This window comes from Onychostoma macrolepis, chromosome 15 (assembly GCF_012432095.1).
Source record: "Onychostoma macrolepis isolate SWU-2019 chromosome 15, ASM1243209v1, whole genome shotgun sequence".
Classification (NCBI taxonomy): domain Eukaryota; kingdom Metazoa; phylum Chordata; class Actinopteri; order Cypriniformes; family Cyprinidae; genus Onychostoma; species Onychostoma macrolepis.
Window position 1 is genome coordinate 26,601,289 of NC_081169.1, and position 22,797 is coordinate 26,624,085.

Sequence of the window (22,797 nt, forward strand, 5' to 3'; positions counted from 1 at the left end):
AAAAACACATTAGTAGTATTTTTATTATTCTGCTTTTATGTTAACAACAATAATAATAATAATAATGGTGGTTTATTTTATTATTATATTGTATTAATGCAAATAAAATGTATTATTTTAATAATTTGCAGATTCCATAAAAGTGTCAATAGACAGAAGAGCAGTTCTGAACTAATTTTAGTTAATATTACAGTGAAAGAAATAAAAACAATGGCTAAAATGGTCTTATTACATAGAATTATGAATGATAAGCTGAAGCAAGATCATGTACTATTAATCAAAGCCTACTGTTGCTGATCCACAACACAGGTCTTCTATGGATGCAGTGTGTTCTGTTGCTTATGTACAGTGATAAATTCATTTAGACCGTCTGGGTTGTACACAGCGGTGGGAAATTGCACCATTTGGAAGCGCGTTTAAGCTCATTTAAGTTCAGAGTCTGTTCTCCCTAGTGCATCTACAAACAAGTGCAGAACTGAGCGGTTAACACGCGCTCCCTGAACAACATGAGCAAAACTCTAGTATTATAGTTCATTCACCTCAGTTTACTGACACACTCCTCCATTCTCCCTGAACATTACAGCCTTCTGAACACACTACCTAAACTCCTGAGCCGTTTCTACACGCTCCCTAAGCATCGTTTTCCTCTGATTTATTTGCTCTCATTGTGCTTCCAAACATCTCACCAGACGCTACACATGCTGTCTTGAACGGGTGGATGGATGGACAGATGACTGAATAGGTAAATATATGGATAGATGGAGGAATGGATGTGTGCCAAAATGATGTTTTTGTCACACCTGCCAGCAGCGGGTGAATTGAGAATATGCAATGGTCATAAATATTTCTGACTGTGTCTTTTACATCATATTTCATTTTTAAAAATTGTGTTTGTTTGTTTATTTATTTATTTGTGTGTGTGTGTGCGCTTTTTAATTTCGCAATTCACGCAGAATAATAGGGTGATATTAAGTATCTGTGAAGATGAAATTCTGCAATGAAAAGCTACTAAATAATTATAATGCATGAATATATTAATATTTGATATATATATATATATATATATATATATATATATATATATATATATATATATATATATATATATATATATTTATATCGCGTTACTAACGCGTTAACGCAAATTCATTTTAACGGCACGAATTTTATTAATTTTTAAATTAAATAATTTTATTTATCATTTTCAGTTTGACCCGTGGCCTCGCCCGTAGTTGGAGAAATGGAGATGCACAGTGTTGCCAACTTAGCGACTCCCCCTCCCCTCTTCATGAAAGCACCTAGCGACAAATCTTTAGGGTTTGCCCAAACCTTATTTAGTTTCTGAGACTCGCCATTACTGCCGCGCAAGCACGAGGTCTTGCTGTCCCAGCGCGTGCACACACACATACACACATCTCTCTCTCTCTGTGCGTCTGCATTGTTCAGCGAGCGGCGGAAAGGAGCAGTGCTTTCAGTTAAACACACAGACATTATGTTGCTTCTTTAATTTTACATGCAAGTATAGCCGAAATCACAGCACAGCTATTGTCATTATCTTATGTGTATTTGATTTCATCAGACGAAGGCTCGATTATCAGGATTTTTGTGCAGATTAACATCTTGGAAGGGAGAGCTGGTTATGTAGTCTCAATGGGTCGTGTTTCAGTCACTATTTCATATTCATTCCGTTGTCTGACAACAGAAACAGTAAAATATATCAATGAAAACAGTTTTATTCAGAATTTAGCTGCATCAAAATACAGTATGTGGGCACAGAGAGGTAAACGAATCTAATAATAAATAATAAATGTACATTTTGTATGTTCAGAAGAAGTGAGCTGCCCTGTCATGCAAAAATGTAAACAGGTTTGTGTAAGTACATTGCTCAGTGCAAAGAAAGAGAAGTAATGGGAACCTTTTTCATGTGTCTAATAGACACGAACAAGGTCTTTGAAAAACATCTATGACCTTTTAAACATGTCTACTCTTCATTTGCATAAAGCATCCATATTTGTCCATGCCCATGTTGATTATTGAAGTATTGAGTATTGAAAACTTGAAAAGTATTAATTTAAGGTACATTTAGAACAAATAAAAATGTGTGATTAAGTTGCGATTAATCACGAGTTAACTCATGACAATCATGCGATTAATCACGATTAAATATTTATATATATATATATATATATATATATATATATATATATATATATATATATATATATATATATATATAAATCTGTGTGAAACGCTACCTCTCATAACAACATCAAAACTCTCATTTGTTGTGGTTTCCTCTAATGCATGGAACAGATCACAGATGTGTCCGCTATGGGATTCTGTAGGGGGGTAAAAACATCTTTTAAAATGATTTTCTGTGGCTTTCCACTGCTGCTCTGCAGTCAGTAAACACAGTCTTCTGTAGACGAGGCGACAGCAGCTCAGAGTATGTAAGATCACAGGAGGAGAGCTAAACACAAACACTTCTATCATTATTAGACAGTCGCTTCAGTCGCGCGCATGAACGTCTTTCATTTCATTCACTTATGTCAGGTAAAACAGCCAGGGCCAGACTGTCGTTCTAGCAGTTCAAACCATGCATTGTGTAGCGGTTCCTAACTCGATTTTATTCACTCGTCAGTCACAGTCTATTTGGACGGATGAATGGTCAAGTCTTCAAACTTCTACAACATTGCTTGTTTTCAGCTTTAAACTCTTCAAAAGGCTTGCGAAATCTCGCTCTTTCTCTCTTCGGCTTGTCTCAGCAGTAATTTGCGTCTCTGTGAATCTCGTCTGCAGGTTTCACACATTCGCGTTTGGTCTCCTCCAACCCAGAGTTCTCCTCCTCGTCTTTCCTCCCCCTCCGTCTCATCCTCTCTCATCTCTCTCTTATCCTCTCCTAACACCTTCCTCTCCTCCCTCTCTCGCTGTATCACCCTCCCATTCTCTCGTTCACAAGGCCTTACGTGTCTTTTTGTCTCTTTCTCGGTTTCTTACTGTTCCATTCCGTCCCCCTGCGACTCCTTAACATCCTTCCGTCTTTCTCTCGCTCTGTTCTGTCTTCCTCCTCGTGATGAAAGACTCTAAGAATAGCGCTCTCTCTTTCTCTCTCTGCTGCGGCTCCGATAATCACTGCATCTTCTACAGCATGTAAACACCCTGTTTTCTCCGTTCTTGAACCAGCGATACGGCGCGGAGATCCACATTTGTTCTGCTCACCGTGATTGCGATCGTTCTGATTATCCTCCATAATGAATCATTTGGAATAATAGACGACTCCCGGAGTTTTATCAAAAGCATCGTTCATCATTTCTGCGATAGCATGGCCTGAAGAGCAGTAATAAGCCATATCTTTAAAGTACTTCTCTGGTGGCGTTTCTTTATAAAGAATTACGTTTTATCTGTAATGTACTGACAGAATTAGGCCAGAAATACCCAAGAAACGTATGAACCCACGCACGACCAATGATAATAATAAGAAATGTCTCTTGAGCAGCAGATCAGCGTAACAGAATGATTTCTGAAGGATCGTGTGACACTGAAGACTGGAGTAACGATGCTGAAAATTCAGCTTTGATCACAGGAATAAATTGCATTTTAAAATATATTCAAATTGAATGCAGTTATTTTAAATTGTAATAATATTTCACAAAATTACTTTTTTACTGTATTTTTAATCAAATAAATGCAGACTTGGTAAGCAAAAAGAGACTCGTACAAAAACAAAACAGGCTTTATTAGTTACCTAGAAATAGTGCATAATTGTAAATAGCTCTTCTTATGATAACTTTTATTTTAATGGTTCAATATCCTAAAAAGACATTTTGAAAGCTTTTGTAGTTTGCATAAAACATTTTGTGCCTTACAGTTTGCATTATTTCTTTGTCAAGAAAACGGCATTTGCATGAGATTTTAAATTATTTTATATTTATATATTTATGTAATTTTTATTATATATGTTATTTGTATACATTTTATATTTTTTGATGAAGACGTGCACATTAGGTGTAATTTAAAGATTATTAAAGTAATCTTTAATACTTAAGATTACTCTAAGTATTAAAGATTAATAAGTAACATTAATACATTATTATTATTACAATAATATCTTAATATATTTTTATATATAAAATTATTCATATATTTAATAAATATTTAACTTTTCATATTTAAAATTATTACTAATATATTAAATTATACACAAAATCAAGATGTAATATGATGTTGTTGCTTTTATCAAAGGACATACACATGAAATTCCTGGAATTATAAAATGACTCATGGTTAATTACTTTAATATATCAGTAATATCCCAGTTTCTCTTTATACAATAGTTATAATTAAAGTAGAAATACTGAAAATAACTGTTCAAGTACAAAAGGATGGATAAAGACTGACCATTTATGACATAAACTTGTTTAATCGTGTTGTTTATTAAAAATAATCTGTGTAAGACAGAGCAAAAATTTTTCAATCAGTGCAAAGGCTCGCTATAAATTATGGATGCCGTTTTGACATTTGGAAAAAGTGTGCAATTTAAAAACCAGCATGAATCGCCTCTGTGCTGAAATCTGCCACTCTCTTGTTTCTTTGTCTTTTTCAGACGGCTGTTGATTTATAGATGCAGTGTGATCTCAGCATGCATGTGCGTGTGTGTGTGTGTGTGTGTGTGTGTGTGCGTGGCCGGTTTACGTTCCTTTGGTGCGCATTTCGAATTTATGACGCCGACCCCGCCAATGAATCACAGACACACTCATATGGGCCAATTCCCACCTGCAGCCATTCGACGCACAAAACACACGCAACGCCGGCAGTTTCCAAAGGTTTTGACGTTATTTTTATCCACGATGAGTTTCTTGGGAAATCAAGGCCTCCCGTGTGAACCTTTAACGACTGTGGAGGAACAAAAGACAAATGCACCGTGAAATAAATGCATGTGGCGATTATAAAATAACTCAAAAACTAAAAAGATAAAAAGGAAGCTGCATCTCATGCATATTCTACACGCAACAGATAACTGGCCTGTATAGGTATGCTGTTGTATACTATTGCTGTTTTAGTTAATTGCTTGTAATCACTCGTCTCTCTAATTAATATGCTAATTCCAGTGAATGCAGCTGTTCTTTAGCTAAGCGCACACTCATTCTCACTGATTGGATCCTTATACAAAGACACCCTCATTAGCAAATCCATTGCTGTTAGTTAAAAGTAGGTTAAAGAGATAGATCGCCCAAAAATTCAAATTTTCTCACCCTCATGTCACTTAGCCTATGTGAGTTTTTCTTGTCTTGAACACAAAAGTAGATATTTTGGAGAATGTTGGTAACCAGATAGTTGACGGTAGCCATTTCCATACAATGAAAGTCAATGGGTACCGTCAACTGTTTGGTTACCAAAATTCTTCAAAATATCTTGTACGGTACTCAACAGAAGAAAGAAACTGTTTGAAATGACATGAGGGTGAGTAAATGATACATTTTACTAATGATACCTGAAAACTTTTCATTTTTGGGTGATCTGTCCCTTTAAGAGAAACTTTCGACTATGAAAGTGTGCGTCTGGGGGATTTGTTTTTTTGAGTACCCTATATTATGGACGTCACATAAAAAGCCTGCGTGGGTGTTCGGTGTCCAACGTTAAAGCTCTAATCCGTCCGTCCGTCCGTCCCCCCCCCGTATGCGGACTTACTTTCCCACACATGCCAGTCAAGAACGATAGCTGTATAACGAGCCTCTGGTTGCCATGACGATGAGATCAGAAGTCTGTAGACGTTAAGACCCCGTTTGCCCACTATGACCAGTAAACCCCATTCAGGTAGCAGCAATTATCCAGTGGGGCCTCAAACGGACTGTGTATGTGTGTATGTATGTGTGTGTGTGTGTGTGTGTGTGTGTGTTACAGGCATGATGTCATCAGTAAACTTTTGTCTCTGGTCTTTTTGTTTGCCCCCACGTTCCCCTCCTCTCCCGTTCTCCTCTTTTTGTTTTCTCCTTCCGTTTTTTCTCTCTCTCAGTACGAGTGCCCTGCGCCGCTGTGACTTGATTCAACACAACCACCCCCTCGCTTTCTCTTCCTCCTTGTGTCTCTCTTCATCTCTGATATGGGTCAGTGATGGGGCGCCCTGGGATGCGCCTGATCAGAAAGCATACTTAAGGACCCACAGGCACTTTGAAGAGCCACGGAGAACGTTACTGTAGGAGCACAACAGCAGGGCTACAAAAGTAAAAAATAAAATAAAAAATCAACATTAGCAAAAATTGGTTTTCGTAGTGATAAAGTATAATCTTTGCAATTGTAATTTTAACTTTATTAAATAACTTTTTTTAAATAAATTGCACTACCCACATTCCTTTATAGGTAATATATTATTACCTAAAAACTGGGTTCCATGAGATTTTTAAATGTTTTTACAAAAAGTCTCTTTTGCTCACCAAGGCTGCATTTATTTGATAAAAATACAGTAAAATCTGTAATATTGTGAAATATTAGTACTATTTAAAATAACTGTTTTATATGTGAATATACTTTAAAATATAATTTATTCCTGTGATGCAAAGTTGAATTTTTAGCATCATTCCTCCAGTCTTCAGCGTCACATGATCCTTCAGAAATCATGCCGCTCAAAAACATTTCTGATTATTATGTGTTAAAAAGAGTTGTTGCTTAATATTTTGTGAAAACAGTGCTACATTTTTGTTGAATAAAAAGTTCAAAAGAACAGCATTTATTTGAAATAGAAATTTTGTAACATTATAAATGTTTTTACTGTCACTTTTGTTCAGTTAAATCATCCTTGCTGAATAATGAATCCTTTCTGACCCTAAAATTTGTAAATGATTTATTACTATTAATATTTTAGTATTTATTGCATACTTTGTTTTGTTTATATTATTTATTTGCTTGCTTGTTTATCTTTTAAGTATTTTTTTCCTCACTACTATACATCATGTGTAATGTATTTATTTATTTTTTAGTGTTCCCTTCAGTGCTTTTCAACATTACTCGTCTGTTGCTCAATCTATAGCGCCATGCCAAAGAAATTACATTTTTATCCAGTCTTAAGTTTGTAGTCTGAACTGAACATGAGGTGGAAAAACTGTGCATCACAAAACCATGGGAAGGAAACTATTGAGTTGCTGCATGTAGCGAGACCAGTGAAGTCCGATTCACAAACAAATGACTCCTAACATTTCATTATTTTAACTGAATCTTTCAAAAACTCTGTTTTGTTCCTTTACAGTATCAAAAACTCCAAGTAATCATTACTTTTAGTGAATTTCATCTAACAACAATGAAGCTAGTTTTGTGAATTTAAGGTTTGTGAAACTTAAATCACTGTCATTACCTGTAGTTAGAGACTGCAGAAGTGGTTGGATCAAAGAATATTTATAAAGCGCCTGCTAAAATAAGTGATTTTGTGTGTTGCAGGTCTGATTACCACAACCTCTCGGAAACTGGATCGTGAACAACAGGCTGAGCATGTACTGGAGGTGAGACACACTCATGCGAACCCACATTCACACATATAGCTATGTTCACACAAACGCACATCAGGTGTGAGAGCTTCGAGCCATGCTAATTTGCACTGCCTCCAAATTGCAGATCAATTTTGTGAGCGACGGGAGAATTACGACAATTTTCACTTCATATGAACGCAAGATTATCGACGTGTTCTGACTGAGTCCTATAGATGCCTGTTTGAAATTCAAAATGCTTGCTGTTCGCGTATGTTTAAGTGCGAAAGTCAATGTTTTCGAGTGGGTGTTTTGTGTTCGTAATAAAAGCGATTTGTCGTGTTGATCTTTTGAGAACTTGTCACTCACGTTATGTTACCCATTCACCATGTGATCCCTTGACACCCAAACATTACACATACCAAACGCCCCTTTAATTTATTACAACCCCCTCTTTTTTCTCATTTATTGCTCCCTCTTTCTTTCTCTCAGACAGACAGATTGAATTTGTACAGGCGTTGCAAGGCAGTCTGTGAAAGGAAATGAATAAAGTGAATTGAATTAATCGTTCTGTTGTTGTTGCCGAGATGGATGGTGCACACAATGTCTTTTGTTTTTAATGATATCATTTTAAATGTTCCACTGCACTCTTCTGATTGGCTGGTGGCCACGTGTGGCCATGCTGATTGGTGGATGAGCGATGGGCATGTTTGCTAATGAAAAAGAAAAATGGATCGAATATCAGAAACAGGAAATGAGAGAAAAGCGGAACATGACTCATCATCACTCCATTCTACAGAGAGAAAAAATATGTAGAAGATCAGATGCATAGAGAATCTTATTTCTCCTTTCCTATTCATTTATAATGGGGTTTTACCATGAATAGTAGTGTTTACTAAGGCAAGCATCTCTTGTGCTGTGACTCATGCTTCGCTGTAACACTCCCCACAATGAAATTCAATTTAATTAAAATGTTTCTTGAGCAGCAAATCAGCATATTAGAATGATTTCTGAAGATTCATGTGACACTGAAGACTGGCGTAATGATGCAGAAAAATGGTGGCCTAATGGTTAGAGAGTCGGACTCGAAACTCAAAGGCGGTGGGTTCGAGTTTCGGTACCGGCAGGGATTGTAGGTGCAGGGAGTGAATGTACAGCACCACCCTCAATACCACGACTGAGGTGCCCTAACCCCCAGCTGCTCCGGGTGTGTGTTCACGGTGTTTGTGTGTGTTCACTGCTGTGTGTGTGCACTTACGATGGGATAAATGCAGAGCACTAATTCCAAGTATGGGTTACCATACTTGGTCACATGTCACGTCACTTTCAAAAATCAGCTTTTGCATCAAAGGAATAAATTATAGTTTAAAAATGTTCAAATAGAAAAAAAAGCTATTTTAAATTGTAATAATATTTCACAATATAACTGTTTTTGCTGTATTTTTGATCAAATAAATGCAGCCTTGGTGAGCGGAAAAGTTTTTCAGAAAAGTCATCACTGTTTTTGTGTCCAGGTGACTGTATCAGATGGCGGTCCTTCTCCTAGACACACCACAGTATGGGTGGTGATCCAAGTGTTGGATGTTAACGATAACAAACCAACGTTTCCAGAGAAGATGTACCAGGTCCGTTTACCCGAGCGCACCCGTAAACAGCGAGGCGCTCCAATATATCGGGTGTTTGCTTACGACCAAGACCAGGGCGCCAACGCTGAACTCTCCTACAGCATCGTCGATGGCAACGAAGATGGGAAGTTCGTAATCGATGCCAAAACCGGTGTGGTTTCATCGCCCAAGAAACAGTTCACAGCTGGAACCTATGATATTCTTACCGTGAGTCACCTTTGACCCTTCTAAATGAAGTTAATCTCACACATGTATGTGATTATAGAATGAAATGCAGTGTTTTATATTATGTGACTAAAAATAAAAAAGAGTAATACAAAAAAAAGAATAAATTATAGAATTTTATAGAATAGAATACAAACTTTTAGTGTTTGTTTTTAAATCCTTAAACGGCTTATCTCCAACATATCTTGATGCCTTAGTAAAACGTCACACTTCTGCTAGATCCCTGAGATCTTCTGATCAGAAACTTTTAACAATTCCCAGATCTAGAGTAAAACTTAAGGGTGATCGCGCTTTTTCAGTTGCTGCACCGAAACTGTGGAATTTGTTACCTGTGAGTATTAGATCAGCTCTGACTATCTCTAGTTTTAAATCACTGTTAAAAACGTATTTACCAACTCAGGCTTTTAATCTCTCTGGGTGCTGAGTTTTATGTTCTTTGCGTCTTTGTTGTGTGGTGCGATGTTTTTGTCTGTGTATATTTATGAAAATGATTTTCTTTATCTTTGTACAGCACATTGGGCAACAATGGTTGTATTAATCTGTGCTATAGAAATAAAATAAAATTAAATATGAAAATGATAAAATAATAAAATAACAAATAAAAACAATACAATTATAAATAATAGAATTAAATAATAATAATAATAAAACTAAATAAAATAAAAAAGAATAGTAAAACAAGCCAAAATGAATAATACATTATAAAATATAATAATAAAATAAAGAATAATAAGTAAAAGAGTAAATAAATAAATAATAAAAATGATTAATATGCTTGGTAGACAATCTTGGCCATGTTTAGAGCTGTTTAGATCACTTTGTTCATGCACCAAATACCTGACATGTTCCATAAACATGCCAATTTTTCCCTCACCTAACTGGAATTATATAAATCATCCATATGTGATATTAGGGCAAGAAATAGTCTCACCAGGTTTAACCAGAAGTGTAAACTCATAGATAATCATTTCCAGGTCTTGAAAACTCCCTTGACATATATAGCAGCTCAATTCTCTTAATGAGGGAGTTGACATTTTAAATTTCTTTTTCTTGTAAAAGGTTCGTTCTTTTGTTTGCATTCAGTGCAAAGGTCAACACTGGATGCATTCTTCCATTTCAGTTCAGTCCTTTTAATGCCTGGTGTTCTTGTCTTCCTGATGTGTGTTTAACCTCTGACCGCAGGTGAAGGCAGTGGATAATGGACGTCCTCAGCGTTGGGCGACGGCTCGTTTGCACATCGAGTGGATCCGCCGTCCTCCAGCCAGTCCTGTTCCTCTCGCCTTCGACGAGCAGCTTTACAATTTCACCGTCATGGAAACCGACAAAGTGGCGGACATCGTAGGTGTGGTGTCCGCCCAACAGCAAGGCTCCGCCTCCTTGTGGTTCGACATCACAGGTGAGTGCTTGGATGCTTTATGTTAATGTGACGATCTATACGATTTAGATGACTTTAGCTGCAGGATAGAGATGCAAGTGGATTTTTAGCATTAAATGAAGGATTGAAAATAAATGCCAGGGGTTGGGATTTATTGTAACAATGTTTGAAATTTGAAATCTTTTTTACATTTAAAAATTTTAAATGGTGTGTTTTTAGAAATAATTATACTTTATTTATAACCAAATCTTTAAATATATATATAATTGGATTTTATAATGATAGGTTTGGCTTACAGTTAGATGAAATTGATTTACAGATTAATTAGGCCAAATATTTGCATATTATGCTTTAGAGTTGGTGGGAATGTTTGTGGTTCACTGCATGATTTGTGGTGTTGTATTGCTATCTTTTGCCATTCCACGGTCACCATGGCGATTGCTTGCCGCTGTCTGTATCTATGGTGATGTAAGGTTTGTATACACACAAACAAATGACTAATATATTTTAAATAATTGATATATTATATCATATTTATTATATTATATTAAAACAAACTAAATATCAACTGCAAAAACACATTCTAACGACTGCCCTGATTGTTAATTATTATATTATATTATAGGCCTATTATATTATATTATATTATATTATATTATATTATATTATATTATATTATATTATATTATATTATATTATATTATATTATATTATGTGTACAATATTAGAAAGTGTGTTAATTTAAATAATGTTTTACAGTAATATTAATAAAGCTAAGTTATTGCACAGTGATGTTGATGTTCCGGACACTGAGGTCCTGTATCTGTTGATATGGTAGGTAATGGGACAGTCAGATTTGCAGCATGCATGCCGTTTGGTGTTCAGATACCTTCTGTTTGCTTCAGCAGCACCTGCTCTGCACTCTTTCGCTGCTCTGCCTCTCTTTTTCTCCTCCTCTTCTTGAGTCACAGGCCGCTTCCTCTTTATTTCTTTTATCCTTCGACTCTTCATTCTTTACTTCTGTTGTTCTATCTCTCTTCCATCCTCTCTTCCTCTCTCTCACTCTCTCTCTTTTTCTAAATGCTTCGTATGGGAAGGTCCACGCTCTTTCCGTGAGATGTTCTATATACTCCAGACCGCTTGCGGCAGGAACTGTTCTACAGAAGGTATCTTTACCAGTTCAGCCGAACTCTGTTCCTCTTTTCTTTTTCTTAACTCCTCTCTCTGTCAGTTTTTCTTTCTGTGGTTTCTCTCTTTCTCTTTTTTTAATTCTGTATTGTGATCTCTTCTTCTGTCTTCAACTCTGTCTGCTTGTCTTTCTCTCTCTCTGCATGTCCAGGGCTCAACGCTAAGGATTTTATTTTTTTAATTTATTTTATTTTATTTTATTTTATTTAATGCCTGGTGTTCTTGTCTTCCTGATGTGTGTTTAACCTCTGACCGCAGGTGAAGGCAGTGGATAATGGGCGTCCTCAGCGTTGGGCGACGGCTCGTTTGCACATCGAGTGGATCCGCCGTCCTCCAGCCAGTCCTGTTCCTCTCGCCGACGAGCAGCTTTACAATTTCACCGTCATGGAAACCGACAAAGTGGCGGACATCGTGGTGTGGTGTCCGCCCAACAGCAAGGCTCCGCCTCCTTGTGGTTCGACATCACAGGTGAGTGCTTGGATGCTTTATGTTAATGTGACGATCTATACGATTTAGATGACTTTAGCTGCAGGATAGAGATGCAAGTGGATTTTTAGCATTAAATGAAGGATTGAAAATAAATGCCAGGGGTTGGGATTTATTGTAACAATGTTTGAAATTTGAAATCTTTTTTACATTTAAAAATTTTAAATGGTGTGTTTTTAGAAATAATTATACTTTATTTATAACCAAATCTTTAAATATATATATAATTGGATTTTATAATGATAGGTTTGGCTTACAGTTAGATGAAATTGATTTACAGATTAATTAGGCCAAATATTTGCATATTATGCTTTAGAGTTGGTGGGAATGTTTGTGGTTCACTGCATGATTTGTGGTGTTGTATTGCTATCTTTTGCCATTCCACGGTCACCATGGCGATTGCTTGCCGCTGTCTGTATCTATGGTGATGTAAGGTTTGTATACACACAAACAAATGACTAATATATTTTAAATAATTGATATATTATATCATATTTATTATATTATATTAAAACAAACTAAATATCAACTGCAAAAACACATTCTAACGACTGCCCTGATTGTTAATTATTATATTATATTATAGGCCTATTATATTATATTATATTATATTATATTATATTATATTATATTATATTATATTATATTATATTATATTATATTATATTATATTATATTATGTGTACAATATTAGAAAGTGTGTTAATTTAAATAATGTTTTACAGTAATATTAATAAAGCTAAGTTATTGCACAGTGATGTTGATGTTCGGACACTGAGGTCCTGTATCTGTTGATATGGTAGGTAATGGGACAGTCAGATTTGCAGCATGCATGCCGTTTGGTGTTCAGATACCTTCTGTTTGCTTCAGCAGCACCTGCTCTGCACTCTTTCGCTGCTCTGCCTCTCTTTTCTCCTCCTCTTCTTGAGTCACAGGCCGCTTCCTCTTTATTTCTTTTATCCTTCGACTCTTCATTCTTTACTTCTGTTGTTCTATCTCTCTTCCATCCTCTCTTCCTCTCTCTCACTCTCTCTTTTCTAAATGCTTCGTATGGGAAGGTCCACGCTCTTTCCGTGAGATGTTCTATATACTCCAGACCGCTTGCGGCAGGAACTGTTCTACAGAAGGTATCTTTACCAGTTCAGCCGAACTCTGTTCCTCTTTTCTTTTTCTTAACTCCTCTCTCTGTCAGTTTTTCTTTCTGTGGTTTCTCTCTTTCTCTTTTTTTAATTCTGTATTGTGATCTCTTCTTCTGTCTTCAACTCTGTCTGCTTGTCTTTCTCTCTCTCTGCATGTCCAGGGCTCAACGCTAAGGATTTTATTTTATTTTTTTAATTTATTTATTTATTTATTTTATTTATTTATGAATTGACTTGTACTTTGCCTGGCAAAATTTTAAAATTTCCCACCACAAAGCAAAAAAAGAAAAGAAAAAAAGTTAGTTTTCTTTGTTTTTGACCCATGCAACTTTGTATTTTAATAAAGTTGTTGCAACACCAACATTTTAGATTTGGTTAACACTGAAATTTCACAATTTTCTATTCCCATTTGATACCACATCAAAAACTAATACGAAGTAATTAACTTCAGCAACAAACAAACAGTCAATAGCACAGATAAATACAATAGAAAAGTGATACAAATTAAATTAACAGTGCTCTAAGTTTTTCAGGTAGTTCTAACAGTAGTATTCTGATAAGAAATACTGCAGAAATTGAATAATCAAATGTGAAATAATGCATAATCTTAACTGTATAAAATTGATAAAACTGCAAAAATTATTCAGTCACGAGCAGCGTTTTCTTCTTTTTCTTTTGTTTGATTAACATTAAAGGGATAGTTCACCCAAAAATGAAAATTTTGTCATCCTTTACTTCAGAGTGAGTAAATGCAATGCTAACTCATGACCAATTTGTACGTATTTTATGAGGTGGCTAATTCATATGAATTCGTACGACCTCACTCGTACGATTTTATACGATTTGTCTGGACCCCAGTGACGGGTAGGTTTAGGGGCGGGGTTAGGTAAAGGTCAATCGTACAAATTCATACGAATTGTGCAACTCGTAAAATACGTACGATTTAGCAAAACTCGTATGAATTCATACAAGTGAGGTCATACAAATTCGTATATGTATGTAAATATATGTACAAATTGCCCTGAGATCAGGTTGGTAAATGATGACAAAATTCATTTTGGAGTGATCTGTCCCTTTAAGGACACAAACCGCAGCAGGTTTAAGCCGCTGTCACGGATCCACTATACTTATACACGTGGATTTTCACAGGATGTTAATGTTCACTTAACTTAATACTCACCAAAACGGTGATTTTAACATAATTCAGTTTAAATTTGTGCGTTAACGCGATAAAAACGCGAAAGAGAATTGAAATCCGTATGTGCGTCTGCAGGAAATTTTCTTTCGCATCTAATAATGCTGTAACAGACAAAAACAGACCAAAATATGTCCAAAGCCCATCTTGGAGAGTTCTCTTTCGCCTCTTAAATGGTTTTTAAATCGCTTGAATGTTTACATTGACTTAAGGAGACTTATAAACGCCTGCAAATGATAAACTCACATAATGACTCAGTGACAATTTCATCAGGACAGTCCTTATTGTCTAGCCCTGATGTCTCTGTCTTTCTATCTCTACTGTCTGTCTCTTTTTCTACCTGACTGTCTGTCTTTCTCTCTTTTCTTTGTTCTCTCTGCATGTTTATCTCTCTCTTTCCGTGATTATATTTGTCTCTTTCTTCTCCTGTCTTTCTCTCTTTCTCCCTCTGTCTGTACCTCTCTCTATATTTATATAAGTTCAGCAGAACTGCTCTTGCTCTGTTGCCGTTTAACCATCAGCTAGCTCTGCTTTCCCATCATCCCTTGGTGTTGTGCTGTGTTGCTTAAACGTGATTGGTTGGGATGTGAATTTGAGGGTGTGTTTCTTGATACAAATGTGATTTAAATGTGCATTTCATATATTGCTGTATGCATGTGTGTGTGTACGCTTAGCATTTACTGTGCAATGGCGATAATGGTTTAATTCCTGCTTTCATCCATGTGTGTGTGTGTGAGTTTGTGTTTTGTTTATGAGCTACCTAAAACCCTTCTGGCGGTCGTTGACCCAGCCTTATCATCTGCAGCCTGATTAAATGCGTCATTAAACAGCCAATCGAGTGTGCATAAAGGTCAGGGGTCAACCCAGGGTTAGCTTGCCAGACGAGGGAGCGTGTGTGAGGACAGCGAGGGTGGACGGTGATGAATGAAAGGGTGTGTAAGTGTGTGTATGCATATGTAAGTGTATCTCTCCACCAGGTGTTGCAGCAACAGGCGGCACGAGATGATTAATGTGCCCTGGGTAGAACGAGTGTGAAGAGGGAGCATAGCGCCCTGCCAAAACGCACTTTTACCTCTGTTCACACACATAGGGGTTCAAACACACTCATGCAACAACCAGTAGGGCCAGTTGCATAAACTTAGCCACCATGTTAAGACTGTGTCTTAAGAACTAGTTTGACCAACTAGCAGTGGCCAAGGGGTAATCAGTCTCACTTTTCCAATACAAATAAGACCAATTTACCTTTTCATAACTGAATTTAAAGTTATGACCAGTCTTGAAGAAAAAAAAAATTAGATGACTAACTTTTTAAGACTAGTCTAAACAGTTTATGCAACCGGCCCCTGATTTATCTCTTAAAGGGATAGTGCACCTGTAAATGACAGTTCTGTCACCATTTGCTTACCCTCATGTTATTCCAAAATGATGTGAATTTTAGTCAGAATGGTGACGCTGCTTTTTTCCATACATTGAAAGCAAATGACTTGACTTGACTTGAGCACTACTGTATGTATTTCAAGTCTTTTGAAGTTTTGTGTGAATCAATGAAAACAGACTGAAATTTAAGTCTTGTTTGTGATGTTAAAATATAAATTATATGATAAAATGATATATGATACCAAACTTTGTTATTCATTGTCTTGTGACTAATCAAAATGTAACAAAACTAGTCTAGAGAGAGGTTTGAGGCCTGTGGTGGAGAGCAAGATTTACAGTGAATGATAACTGAAATTTCAGTTTGTTTCTCACACAAAGTTATCATATGATTCAACCGTTTTTATGGTGCATTTTGGAGCTTGACAGCTTCTGGTCTGCTTTTGTTGTGTGGAAAAGCGCAATGTGAACGTTCTGTGAACTAACATATGTTGCGTTGCATGGAAGAAAGGTTTGGATTGACGTGAGGGTGAGTAAATAATCACAGATATTTCATTTTTGGGTGAACTATCCCTTATAGTCTAACAGCTGACTTTCAGTGTGCGATAACAGTTGTTTCTTCCCATATTTTGGGTTTGCCTTTCTCTTGTTGGTGTTAATAGTCTGAGGCACTCTTTCCTCTTTGAGCCGAGTCTAGAGAGTGCTGTGTTTGTGGGCAGCATGTGTTTGTTAGACTGCGTCTTAGAAAATGGAGGAATCTTTTATATCACTTCAGAGTAGCACACACACATGCATACATATGAGAGTGTATATGTCTGCATATATTGTGTTAGTGTTTTGCATATGTAGCATATATATGTGTTTATATATGGATATATATAGCATATGTGGTGTGTGTGTGTGTGTGTGTGTTATGTGTGCATTGCATTGGGTGTGTGTTGTATATTTGCTGTGTGTGTGTCTGTGGTATTATCAGGAAATCCCATCCTACTTATGTTTAGCACTTCCAAACCCTGTATCGCCCCCATCTGGTGTACATGAGTACTACAGTGGTGTGAGTTTGAATCTGTGTGCAATATCTGTATATATGTGTGTGTGTGTGTGTGTGTGTGTGTGTGTGTGTGTGTGTGTGAAAGAGAGATGTAACTTATAGAGTTTGTGTGTTTAATCATCTTTTCTCTTTTCGTGTAAGGCGGTGATGTGGACAGTATGTTTGACGTTGAGAAAGGTGTCGGCACTATCGTCATCGCTAAACCTCTGGACGCAGAGCAGCGATCGTTTTACAACCTCACTGTGGAGGTTACAGATGGGACTAATATAGCATACACTCAGGTAAACACACACACACACACACACACAAATAAAAATAAATTAACATTCACAGACACTTGATACATTATACTAACACACTGATATATAATTATTTATTATTTTATATTAATATAAATATATAAATATTGATTATAATTTCTTTCTCTTATTATTATATTATTATAATTAATATTATATATATAATTGTTCATATTTATACTAATTCATAGATAAATTTATCTCTACTTGTACATCTTTATTTTTTATTGATGTAATATATTAGTCAAATTTATATTTTATCTATATGTAAAATTAATATGAATGTTTATATAATTTATATTTTTAGCTTATATTAAATATATATTAATATCATTAATATTTTAGTTGCATTAATATTTATAAATCTGTATTAATTCATGTGTATAATCCGCATTTCTCTCCTCATCATTTGTAAATATCGTTTGCCTTTTTTTTTTTTTTTACTTACTTTTTTGTATTCCTTTTCTTCCTTAGAATATGGCCAGACATGTATGGAGGACGAGAAATGACTTAAGTATAAATAAATACATAAATGCATAAATAAATAAATGTAGAAATACATAAATAAATACATGAATAAATATATAAATACATAAATAAATAAATGAAGAAATAAATAATTAATTACATGCTGAAATAAATAAATAAATAAATGTAGAAATACATAAATGCTGATGCGCTTCATCAGTACGAAAATCATGGCATCAAAATTTGAAATAGCAGAGTTTCCTGTAAGGGGTAGGTTTCAAGACGCGGCTGACCGCAGTGTTTCACAATCAAGATGCAAAATTATCACAACATCAAATCTCAGCAAAAACTATATTTTATATATGTTAAGATTTGTTTGTAAAATAATATGCATAATATAATATTAAAATATAAGTAACTATTTTTAAATACATTGAATTATTGAACACATTTTTGAATGATTATAATTAAATTTTTTTAAATTTTTTAATAGCTAGTAAACTAGTAATGCTAAGCATTCTCAACAATTATGCTTTAAGCAGTGTATTGGTTGTTGGTATGCCACACTCTACGAAAAGTCTGTAAAAATAGGGCACAATCTACTATATTAATATGAAATAATTTTCTGTATTGATTTTTTATCTGCATTTTAAATTACGAATTGTGTTTTCGGGTTACAGGGTTACAATGGATAATGTCCTGGAAAATTACTAGTATCTTTTTCATTTTTCTTACAGTGTACTAACTGATCAACAATCGCAGGTACAAGCTACTAACAAAGTGTATCATAAATGAACAATTATTTGATTATTATTATTATTAAATTGAACAATTGCAAATAGCAGCTAACGTAATTCACGTGATGTGTGTACTGCTAGGCGTATTTGATTTCCTCTTTTTGTATAATTAGGATGGAAAATGTGTGCCTTTTTATTGTCTGAGTCACTTATCAAAAGTTGCTAAAAGTTGCCAACTAAATTTTTAAAATGGCTAAATTTGTTGCTAGGTGCTTTTGGAAGAAAAAGTGGCTAGGGTAGTCTGAAAAGTTGCTAAATTTAGATACAAAATTGCTAAGTTGGTACAGCAGTAACGATGACGATCCTGTTTAACCAATCCTGCATTGAGAGAGGTTAGAACCGCCTACCTTATTAACATATGGCACAGAAATAAATAAATGTGGAAATGCATAAATAAATGTAGAAATACATAAATACATGCAGAAATAAATGTAGTATAACACAAATGGTACAAAAATAGTACAATTAAAAATGACACTTTTGACAAAATAATTTATTCATTCATTTACTTATTAATTAATGTATTTATTTCAGCATTTAATTAATTAATTAATTATTTCTTCATTTGAAGAGTTGCCATCTGAAATTGTCATCTTAAAATGAGCATTTTTCTCACGCTCCTATGTTTAGGTTCAGTAATTTCACTTTAATGGCAATGTATAGGTTCTTTTCTATGCAATTAAAGTGAAATAACTGAACATAAATATAGGAGCCTGATAAAAATGCTCATTTTAAGATGACAATTTCAGGCAGCACTTAGAGGCTTTTGCATCTAAGCTCTTCATTTATTTATTTATTCATTAATTTATTTATGTATTTCTACATTTATTTATTTATTTATTTATTTCAGCATTTATGTATTCATTTATTTATTTATTTATACTTAAGGCATTTCTCGTCCTCCATAGACATGATGTTAAAAGGCAGAACAATGTTTCTTCCTATCTTTTGGAGCAGCTTTTTTGTCTTTTACACGCTTTTGAAAGTGTCTAGGGAAGAAGCTCACTAGGTTTTGGAGCAGAGTTAGTGTTTGTCCGCTTGACAGCAGCTGTTTAGTCGATGATTGATGCTGATGTTTGATGGTGAGGGTTTGATTGATAACGTCTGTCATCGTTCAGATTGCCTATCCCTGATGTCAAGGTCCCATCGGATTGATAGCTTCGTTGCCACGGATACGAGCCTTTTTCAGTGTAATATGTCCGTGAAGGTCAGAGTTTAAAGGACACAATCCATCCTGAAAGGAAAAATGGGGGAGAGTGAGGAAAAATGAATGATCGATCTGTTTATCTTTCGGAGCAGAAGCTGCTGCAGTTCTTTGGGAGGAGGATGCCCTCACATTTATTCAGTTTATTCACTCACTATATATACAAAGTAAATTAACATATATGCACGCATGCACTAGAACATAAACACAAAAGATAACTAATTCAAATTCAGTCAATTGCGTATGCCGGATGCAAATGCATTCCTTTTAAAATGACAAAGTACAAACACACACATGTGAACAAAGAGGGCTGGAGGGAGGGTCAGAGAAGGGACAAATGGAAAAAAAAAATGATGAAAGCGGTTGTATTCTTCTCCAAGACTTGTTCTCTATTTAGAAAGCACCATCTTTCACACTTTCACACTCAAATATACATTCATTCACTGTCTACAACACACACACAGATGGAGCTCAGCGTGTCTCCGCAAGGCCGAGTGTGAGACGGAAGTGCACGTCTGTTATTACTTTATAATTAGATCAGCTAACGTGTTTCGATCTCACACACTCGCAGACACTCACAGTCGTGTGCTCTCACGCTGTCTGCGTGTTCCTCTGACTGGTGGGCCTATTAATACAAGTTAGCGACAACTGAGCATTTGCGTCAGCCGATTTGTTTGCGTTTCAGCATTCAATCAGCTTCGATTTGTTCGTACACTCATGGTGCATGCAAGTCATGTGATTTTCATTAAGTTCTATCCAGTTTTATCAGTATTGAGATTGGATCCAAGATGGCGGCGCGATCAGACGCGGCGGCTGCTCCAGGTCCCAAAGACGGTGCTTTTTTGTCTTTTAATGTCGTCTGTTCGTCTCCAAATAGTGTAAATTTACCGCTAGTTCACAAGGAAATCACTCCTAAACTCAAATATGTTACAGTACTTATCTGAAGCATTCGTATAGTTTGTATAGTTTGTATTTTTTAGTTTGTATAGGTACTTTTTTATAGATAGTATATTTATATTTATAGTCAAAATCTATCAGTAGGATAGTTGTGTATAGGTTTATATTGTTTTACTTCATTGCTGTATGCCTGTATTTATGTAGCACCGTGGTCCTGTGAGGCACGACATTTCGTTCCACTGTATGCCCCCGCATGTAGCGGAATGACAATAAAGCTCAACTTGACTTGACTTGACTTGACTATTGATCAGAGAAGTTCTCTTAGACTCATAGTAAATAAAACTCCTGAAATGTAGAAAATTCGCAAACACATCAGTCAATACAAGGCTGCTTTATTTAGATGTGATCAAAGTTACTAATATAATACATAGTGCGTGAATTTCATGAGCTTTTTATCGAGTACAGATGAAAAAAACATTTCCAGACTGCATTTTCCACTTTCGATAATTTATTTTGACAGAAAGAACATGAAACAACATTTGCAACCCAAATAACTTACACAATGTGGCATTTTCAAGTGAAGGATTATTTTATTTTATTTTGTTTTGTTATTATTTATTATTATATCTATTTTTTTAACTTTTCATTTTTCATCTAATATTTATATTTTCTTTTCTTTCAACTTTATTCCATTTTTTTTATTTTAAACTAAGTTTAAAGGGATAGTTCACCCAAAAATTTAAATGATGTAATTAATTACCATTGATTACTGTTCTAAACCTGTAAGACCTTCGTTCATCTTCGAACACAAATTAAGATATTTTTGATGAAATCCGAGAGCTCTCTGACATTCCCATAGACAGCAAGGATCCTTACACAGTCAAGTCTCTGAAACGTAGCAAGGAGATCATTAAAATAATGTGACATCAGTGGTCTACAAAGCTACAAGAATCCTTTTTGTGCGCAAAGAAAACAAAAATAACGATTTTATGCATCAAAAATATCTTAATTTGTGTTCCGAAAATGAACGAAGGTCTTACAGGTTTAGAACGACATGGTGAGTAATTAATGACAGAATTTTCATTTTTGTGTGAACTATCCCGTTAAGTTATAGTACTGTAGTTTTTTTTTTTTTTTTCTAATTAGTTTTATTTTTATTTCACTTTAGTTTTAGTAATTTTAGTATTTCAACTGAAACTCATATTATTTCACTGAGTTGCCCAGGCAACATATTTAATTATATATTTTTTTAAGGTTCAACTTGAACAATATATATATATGTGTGTGTGTGTGTGTGTGTGTATATATATATATATATATATATAGTTTTAGTTAATAGTAACAACACTTCTACTAAGAAATTTCACTTCACTTGTTGACTTCCTGTATGTTTTTTTTTTTTTTTTAAATCACAGGTCCACATTACTGTTCTGGACAACAACGACAACGCCCCTGTTTTTTCCCAGCCCACCTATGACATCACAATCACAGAAGACACACCCCCGGATACTGAGGTGGTTCAGGTGTTGGCATCTGACCGCGATGAGCGTCACCGTTTGACCTTTAGCCTCCAGAGCAGCGTTGACCCCAGCAGCATGCGGCTCTTCCGCATCGACCCTAACAACGGAATCATCTACACGGCTCGCAGACTGGACCATGAGAGCCGAACGCAGCATATTCTCACCATCATGGTAATTCAGATTGCTACAAATAGATATTATGAAAATACCACAAAACCAGAACACCATAGCAACCACATAGCAATGCATTAAACTCTTTAGAAATGCATAGAAATGCTTTGGCAACCATTATTTTGACTTGATTCAGTAAACAACCACCACCCACACATTTTTCAGGAAATTAAAGGTCTAGTTTTACTATTTTTATTATTTGAATGATAATTTATTTTATTATTTTATTTTATTTTTTCTTTAATTTATTTTAAATTATGAAGACTTCTCATATATAAATAGGTGATATACAGTCTACATGTTAATTTTTTTTTAACAAATAAAGTTTT

General features: G+C 35.2%; 1 protein-coding gene across 1 annotated transcript in view; it reads left to right on the plus strand.

Annotated features, from left to right (window-relative positions):
- Positions 1-22,797, plus strand: part of fat3a (FAT atypical cadherin 3a) — a 153,980-nt gene that overhangs the window by 82,477 nt on the left and 48,706 nt on the right. Inside the window, 5 exon segments of the mRNA XM_058745369.1 lie at positions 7,429-7,490; positions 8,969-9,286; positions 10,487-10,700; positions 17,254-17,393; positions 22,193-22,468. Of these exon segments, the coding sequence (XP_058601352.1) occupies positions 7,429-7,490; positions 8,969-9,286; positions 10,487-10,700; positions 17,254-17,393; positions 22,193-22,468 (1,010 nt within the window).